The 8733-nt window shown below is 39.3% G+C and overlaps 1 protein-coding gene across 1 annotated transcript in view; it reads left to right on the top strand.

Annotated features, from left to right (window-relative positions):
• The first annotated feature begins 1293 nt into the window (after window positions 1–1293).
• CIITA (class II major histocompatibility complex transactivator) overlaps window positions 1294–8733 on the top strand; it is a 56210-nt gene continuing 48770 nt past the window's right edge. Inside the window, exon 1 of the mRNA XM_051963361.1 lies at window positions 1294–1542. Within this exon, the coding sequence (XP_051819321.1) occupies window positions 1527–1542 (16 nt within the window). The 5' untranslated portion in view covers window positions 1294–1526. The remainder of the gene's footprint in view (window positions 1543–8733) is intronic.

The raw sequence follows: 8733 nt of genomic DNA, 5'->3' as shown, positions 1-8733 counted from the left end.
TTCCTTACAACTTCTTGTAATAGTGTATCAAGATTCTTTTTTATCATAATTTTCAGGTGGTCCTACTATTCTCATTATTTCTCCTCCAAATCAGTTTGTTTTTCTGATGTTTCACATGCGCTTCTATTTTTCCATTCTTTTAATTTTGTTTTATTATTCCTTGATGTCTTAGAATATTACTAGCTTTCTTTTGTCCAATTCTAATTTTCAAGGAATGATTTTCTTTCTTATGTTTTTTAGTTTCTTTTTCAAGTTGGTTGATTTGGTTATAGGTTAGGTGTGGCTGCCCATAGCATGTTACAAAAGTAATTGCCATTTTGTCTACTTCAGGAATTCTTTAATGATTGTGAGAACTGATTGCACAGTCAGCAGATGTCTGAAGTCTTCTCAAAAACCTGATTCTGGCTTATGTCCATTTAGTCCTCCCAGTTGCATAACCTTTCATCTCTCTTAGTAAGATGCAGGGATCATTCTCCTTCCTGGTTTCCTAAGACTAAGACATTTTGACCCCAGAACACCTTGTCTATCTACCACTAGTCCTGTGGTTAGGATTTGCTTGTGAGAAAAGGGAGTGAAGTGGTGTGGGGACTACCCGGTAGCGTGGTGGATAACTATTACTGTGCTCTGGGACTGGTGCGAAAGATAGTGAGGGAAACTCCGAAAGGTAGCGAGGTAACCATTCTAAACTGCGCACTGCTCCGGGAAAGAGCTCAGAAGGATTACAGGAAAACTCAACTCTTTCCCGGTTTTGCGCATCCCTCTGGAACTGTGGCTCCCACCTGCGCTCTTTGGGATAGCGGCAGAGTTTGAAAGTGGCAGTTTTGAGTTAAATGAAATGAACTAAATGGACTACAGGAAAATTTGGGTTTGGGGTAGCACTATTGCAAAGAGGATTAAGTATGCGAAGATGAGCATGTGAAGAGTCGTGTACGACTTTGAAAGTGAATGGACACAACTGGATCTTTGGGTGAGAGGGAAATTTCCCGTCTAGCTAATTGAATTAAGGTGATAATAAACAGCTATGTGTGCAGAGCACACATTCGGGCAGGGCAGTTTCAGACTGAAAGGAACACCTGCACATGAGGGAGCGGACCTTGGATGAATGTATGTGATGGGTTTTGCTTGCTTGTTTATCTAGTCCAAAGATCACCCCTCTCCCTCCTCCCTCCCTCTCCCCCCCCCCACACAGAGACTCTAAAAGCTGCTTTAAGTTTAATCCTAAAATAGAAAACGAAAGGAGTTTGAATACATTCACTACAAAGGCTAGTCTGCTGAGGAGAAGTTGGGGGAGGGGTGTAAGATTAGGAGAGGTGGGTGGCTCTGAGCTAGGGAGGCGGGAAGGAGGAAAGGGTCTAGTTTCCGCCCTAACTGCTCCAAATCAGTACTACGGGGCATAAGACAGGCAGCCACTACAATTACCATTACTCATTGATCTAAGCTGATACGAAAAAACTGAACCCAAAGGTCAAGCTAACATTCACAGTTCCATACCTGAGCGCAGGTTGTAGCTGCAACTTGAAGAGAGGATGCGGCAGTTACGTGGTAGGTGCGGGCGTGGGACAAAACTGACCAAGGCAAAGTGGATTATTTTCCAATTTGTAGCTCTCATACCCTAGCCACAGATTGTAGCCAGAGATGCCCAGGTGTGTGTGTGTGTGTGTGTCCATTTGTCTCTCTTTCCGTCTGTTTAGAATCATAGCATAGTGGATCACCTTTTTTGTTGTTGCTTGCTTGATTTTTTCCTCATTTTTTTTCTTTTTGATCTGATTTTTCTTGTGCAACATGAGAAATGTGGGAATATACATAGAAGAGTTGTGCATGTGTAGCCTATATTTTATTAATTGCTATCTAAGGGAAGGAGTGGGAGAGAAGAGAGGGAGAAAAATTGGAACACAAGGTTTTGCAGGATTGAATGGTGAAAATTATGTTTGCCTCTATTTTGAAAATAAAAAGCTATTAACGGAGAAAAAAGTTTCAAAGGGGAAAAAATAGCTGGAAGAATAGCCGAAAATGCAGTGGTCTTCGAGTCCATCTCTTTCATTTTACAAATGAGGAATTGAATCAGAGAGATGACTTGTCCAGGTTCACATAGTCTAGTTCGTGCCCGAATTCAGACTTAGATCTCCCAGCTCCAAGTCCAGTCAAAATACACCATACTTCCACAATGAATATAAAAATCGTGGGAGTCCAGATTTCCCCAAAGGACCTTGCGATATTTAGTCCCCTTCCCATGACTGTGAGCCGAGAACAGGCTTTTGCAACGTCATTTCAATAGGGCAAGTAGTTTTAAGGAATTTCACAGGATGATTTCTCCAGCGGGAAAACCCTCTAGCTGGGAGTCGTAGGGAGTGAGGGACAAAGCTGGGCCACATTAGTCCTAGTATTCGAAATTGATAAACCCACCTCGGCTAATCTCCAGTTCTGAGAGGCCTCCGAACTTTAAGGTTCCAAAGGCAGAACAGAGGGTGGAGAAGGGTACATTAGAGGGAGGGAAATTAGACACCCGGAAAGCTGGGAGAAGCGCTTGGGCTGGGGTTGGGTGATGGCCAAGCCGTTTGTGGCAGTGAACCAGCCAGAGTTCTGTATGTTTCTGAAGTAGAGTTAAGTGGAGCGGTCCTGCAAAGGCTGCAGAAGGGAGTTCGGATTTCTGGAGTCGGGGGCGGAGTGGCTATGGTGTGAAGAAGCGTTGGTGTGGAGATTATAGTACTGGGGGAGAACTGAAGGAGGCTGTTGAAGTGGGATGGAAAGGTGAGGGAGAGAGGAAGAAAATGGGCGGTGACTAGAACCTTCCAGTTTGTGTGATTAGCCTTCACATTTGAACTTCTGCCCTTGGGCTATTTCTCCTCTCTGCTTTTCTGGTAAAGTCCCAACACAATTTTAATTGTGGAAAAGGTATGGAGGGGCGGGGAACGGAGGGCGGAAGAGAGGGAAAGATGGAGACACATGATTTAGAAGTAGGGTGACTGAGGTCTGCCCAGGCTCCCAAAATCAGCCCCACATGGACAGTGCCATTCAAAATTGGCTCTGAAGAAGAAACTGGATTGAAATATTGCCCCTTATGTTTACAATTTGGGCAGCTAGGTGGCGCACTGGACACAGTGCCGGGTCTTGAGTCAGGTAAACTCATCTTCCCCAGTTAAAATGTGACCACAATTACTTAACTGCGTGAATCTGAGCAAATCACTTAACCTCTCAATGACTCAGTTTCCTCAATGGTAAATTGGGAATAACAAAGTACCCACCTCCCAAGGTTGTTATGAGGATCAAATGTATGTAAAGTACTTAGTACAGATGCCTGAAACAAGGTAGGTACTTAATAACTTCTTGTTTCCTTTATTCTTTCCTGGCTCCTCAGCTGAATTTGCCTTAAATCCTGAATTTTCTAGTTATCACGAATGTATTCCAATGAACCTGAAATCTAACTAGAAGATTGCTACTAGGCAGTGAGCGGAGTGATCTGCATTTGAGTTTCAGTTGTACTTGTATCACTTTGGGCAATAAGTTATTTTATTTGGGTGAGAGTGTGAAGATTAGAAATGATATTGCTCCTATTGCTGGAGTTTTTGTTTGCGTATTTGAGTATTTATGAGGCAACACATATGAAGGCTTTGAAAAGTTAAAGTTCTTAATATATTCCTGTTTTCCTGATAATCAGTCGAAAGGTGGTTGCTCTGAATTTGACAATGGCAGAATCTTAAGCCCTTGCCCAAATTCTTCAATCCAAACCAACAATTAATTGTTGTTGTCATTCAGTCATTTTTCAGACATATCCAATTCTTTGTGACCCTATTTGGGTTTTTCTAGGCAAAGTTGTTGAAGTGATTTGCCTTCTCCTTCTTTAGCACACTTTTATATATGAAAACTGGAGATTATAGTCCTGGGGGAGAACGGAAGAGGGCTGTTAAGGTGGGGTGGAAAGGTGAGGGAGGGAGGAAGAAAATGGGCAGTGACTAGAACCTTCTAGTTTGATTAGCCTTCACACTTGAACTTATGTAAAATACAACTGAGGTAAACATAATTAAGTTATGTGCCTAGGATCACACAGCTAGTAAGTCTAAGTTCAGATTTGAATTCAAGAAGATGAGTCTGAGTCCAGGTCTGACACTATCCCTTGCACTACTTAGCTACTCTCCCCACCCCCAGCATTTAATAAATACCTATTATGTGCACAAGGAGCAGGAAAACAAAGAAAAAAAGAAAAAAGAAAAACCTACTTTTCCTTCATAGACTGTAATCATTGAGATTACAGTCTATGAAGAGGAATACATGATATATACATGCAAACATATATATATATATATATGTATATATATAGAGAGAGAAATTTGTATATGTGTATTTTGCCAAGAAAACTCCAAAAGAGATCATAAAGAGTTGGACATAATTAAAACAATTATGTGTGTATGTATGATATATATGTGTAGATTATTGTATATGCGTACATGCATGTATATGTATATTATGCACATTTATTTATACACACACACACACACACACACACATATTTGTAGCATGTGTAGCATTTCTTGTTCTACTCTTAGGAATAGTGATAAAGGCAGCAAATGAGACCTGGAGAATCTAACCAAACTGGCTAGAAGTATAATTTTTCAAGGGAAAATAGTTTGTTGGGTTTAGTGTCCTTCCACTGAAGGAAAGTATTCTAATACTTCAATCAATTTGGAAAGAATCCAATAAAATCATTCACACTAAGATACTAAAAATAATTCATCAAACAACAAGTGTTTACAAAGCACCAATTGTTATTGTACAATCTTTCCAATAGTAACTTCTATCCATTGTGTCACCTCATTGCTCCATTAAACATCTACTATGTGCCAGATACTTGAGTAGTCACTGTGTCACTACTCAGGATTATTTAATGTTAGCATCATAGGATTGTAGATTTAAAGTTACAAGGCATCTCAACAGTCAGCATCTCATGGTGGGAGGGAGGAAGGGGTACTAAGACCCTATAGGATAAAATACCTATTCCATGATCACACTGGTAAGAAGTTTCAAAGCTATGATTCAATCTAAAGACCTCTGACTCCAGAGGTCCTGCTCATTCCACTATACTGTGCTACCACTTAAGAATGTGAAAGATTTATTGAATAATCTGATTTTTAAAAATTTAGTTGGATGGGACCTTAGAGATAATCCATTGGAAAGAGAATTCTGGAATTAAGAAAAAGCACTGATTTTTAATTTTTTTTTGACTTCAAAGTCACTTAACTTCTCCTGAGCTCTGTTTCCTAAACTGAAATGAGAGGGGTTGGACAAGATAATCTCTTAGCTTCCTTCTAGCTCTAAGCCTGGGGGGCCTAGTCTGACTCCTTCATTTTAGAGTCAAGTAAACTTGAGACCCATAAAAGATAAAGTGACTTTAAGGTGCTCCTCCTCTTGTTATGTTTTTCCTTATAAAAGGGGCCTGTACAGTTCCTAGAATGAAAGAGGAGGCTATACTTTTCAGGCTTACCTCCCATTCCATTGAAGCCAGAAGCTGGAAAAGTTTTTAATCGAACTCTTCATAATCAGAATTATTGAATTTTAGACCTTGAAAACTGCTTAGAGATTAGAGTAGGCAAGTCCCCCAATTTCTTAAATGGACCTAAAGATATAAATGATTTGGTCATACATGCAAATTAGGGCAAAAGCAATGAGGACCCAGTTGTCCAGATTCTTGGACCATACCGGTTTATGCCCTTAAAGAATCAACATGTTGGGAGTGGAGCAGTGGAAGTACCTTTGTCTCCCAAACAAACACAGAGGAAGAACTATTTAATCTCAGTGTTTTCTGATCACCTTTTATATACTCAGTACTTAGCTAGGAGTTTGATCCATCTAGAGACATATTCAATGAGGTATGCCTTCAAAAACTTTGGAATGCTAAAACAGAGAAGAAAGCACCAAATGGTGATATTGCAAGCCCCTAAGTGTAGCTAAAATTTTAAACGGGAAGTGATTACCACTTTGCCTTGAAGAATGGTCAGAGAGGACTGGGGAAAGTGTTATGAGTGGTGATAAGAATAGAAACAAATCATTCAAAAACAAGACATAAGAAGCAAATGTTAAGTAGACTCATCTAACTGGACTTAGTACTACAAAGTCATAGGTAGTTGAGGTACAATGAGTCCAGATGTAAAGGACTTAATTTTCAGTTGGAAAAGCTAAGATTTCCCCAGATAGGCAATTTAGAGCCACTGGGATTGAAAACTTGGAATGTGAACCAGTTTTAGGAAAATTAGTCTGCCATATAGATTGAAAGGAGCTGATAGGGCAAACTTTGCATGAAATAATTAGGCCATGAACTAGGTGACAGCTGTGTGAATGTAAGAAAAAGGATGAATATTAGACATTTTGAAATAAGGAAGAATAGGATTAGGCAACAGATTAAATGTGAGGAGAAATGACTCCAAAATTTCAAAGCTAGATGACTGCACTACTACTGGGCTTATACCCCAAAGAAATACTAAAGAAGGGAAAGGGACCTGTATGTGCCAAAATGTTTGTGGCAGCCCTGTTTGTAGTGGCTAGAAACTGGAAAATGAATGGATGCCTATCAATTGGAGAATGGCTGGGTAAATTGTGGTATATGAATGTTATGGAATATTATTGTTCTGTAAGAAATGATCAGCAGGATGAATACAGAGAGGGTTGGAGAGACTTACATGAACTGATGCTAAGTGAAATGAGCAGAACCAGGAGATCATTATACACTTCGACAACGATATTGTATGAGGATGTATTCTGATGGAAGTGGATTTCTTTGACAAAGAGACCTAACTGAGTTTCAATTGATAAATGATGGACAGAAGCAGCTACACTCAAAGAAAGAACACTGGGAAACGAATGTGAACTATTTCCATTTTTTGTTTTTCTTCCCGGGTTATTTTTACCTTCTGAATCCAATTCTCTCTGTGCAACAAGAGAACTGTTCGGTTCTGCAAACATATATTGTATCTAGGATATATTGCAACATATCCAACATATAAAGGACTGCTTGCCATCTAGAGGAGGGGGTAGAGAGAGGGAGGGGAAAAATCGCAACAGAAGCGAGTGCAAGGGATAATGTTGTAAAAAATTACCCTGGCATGGATTCTGTCAATATAAAGTTATTATAAAATAAAATTAAAAAATTAAAAATTAAAAAAAAAGCTAGATGACTGCAAGTTAGAATTACAGAAATTGGGAAGTAAATTTTGTTTTTGTTTTTGTGGAAGAGATGGTGAGTTTGCTCAAAGATATGCTGAATTTAAGATTAAGTTAGGACATAACAGTTCAAGATAAGACAGTTTTTTCTCTGGTTATAGGTCTGGTCATCTCACTTTTCTTTTATATTTCCAGTTTTGGTTTCTTTCTTGTTTACCATGACTGGGCCCAGGAAATTGGGACCCACTCGTCATCCTATATTAGACATGTACTTTGGACCAGTTTCAGTCCTATGGAGCTTGCTTCTAATAAAAAGGGTTGGGACGTCTTTTTATTACTTTTTGAATTTGAAACCCCAACCCCAGGGCAAGACAACAAAGCAACAAATATTTACTAAGAGCTAACTATAGGCTAAGCTCTACAGATACAAAAGTAAATAAAAAAGAAAGAGCGTCTCTGTATTCAAGGGGCTTTCATTTTGTTAGAGGAAGACAATACCAAAAAAAGGGAATTTAAAAGTTGGAAAGGGTGAGATGAACTTCAGGCAAGAAATGTTGAAGTCAGAAAAGTCAGAAGCATAGCTTGGAGAGGAAAGCAAACTGATTTCTTTGGACCTCTCCAGGACTTCTCCCAAAAGTAAAGGTACAAGGAGAAGCTTACCAATAAGAGTAGGGCCAATACATGACTGGATGCAGGTCTCAAAGCTCTCACATAAAATCAGAAGGGGCAGTTCTGAGCATGCTCTGTGGGAGCATTTCTAATCAACCCCTTCCATCTACTTATATAATCTAGTTCAGATGCTCTCAACTCTCATATAAATTATCATCCTAATTTCCTGTCTGGGCTCCCTTGCTTCCAGCATCTTCCATGTAGCTACCAAATTGGTATTCCTAAATCCTTCTCTATCTATGTCACCCCTAAACCCTACTCAAAAAAATTTGAATGACTACCTATTGCTTTTAGGATAAAATATAAACTACCCAATCTGGTATTTGAGTCCTCCAGCACTCTGACTCCCATCCATCTTTCCAATCTTATTTTATATTACTCCATTCAAATATTCTTAGATTTGCTCAAACTAATCTGCTGCCTGCTCCTTATCTTTTGCCTTCATGACCTTATATAGAAGGGGTCTAACATTTGGGGCATTCGTTCCCTATTCATTTCTGTTTCTTGGAATACCTAATGTCCTTCAACAGAAAACTTAATTCTTAGTGAGATTTCTCTAGCTGTTAGCCTTATTTTTCCAAGTTATTGTCTATCCTCTTGCATCCACTTTGTATTTAATTCAAATTTAGAGTTGGAATGGACCTTAGAGATCATTAAGTCCAACTGCATGATTTGATGGATGAGGACACTGAGGTCCATAAAGATTAAATGCCAAGGGTCACACAACTAGTTAAGTAACTGAAGCATTATCAGAATCCCACAACTTTCTAATGCCAAATCCAGTATTCTATTATCTACTGCACTGTATACATGCTATTCCTATCTTAGTAGAATATAAGCTACTTGAGGGAAGGTCTTTCATTTTTATTTTTATGTTCCCAGAACCTAGCAAAGTGCCTTGAGCATAGTAGATGC

Source organism: Antechinus flavipes, chromosome 1 (genome assembly GCF_016432865.1).
Source record: "Antechinus flavipes isolate AdamAnt ecotype Samford, QLD, Australia chromosome 1, AdamAnt_v2, whole genome shotgun sequence".
In the NCBI taxonomy this organism is placed as follows: Eukaryota; Metazoa; Chordata; class Mammalia; order Dasyuromorphia; family Dasyuridae; genus Antechinus; species Antechinus flavipes.
Note: the sequence above shows the minus strand (reverse complement) of the source record. Positions and strands in the feature narration are given on the sequence as shown.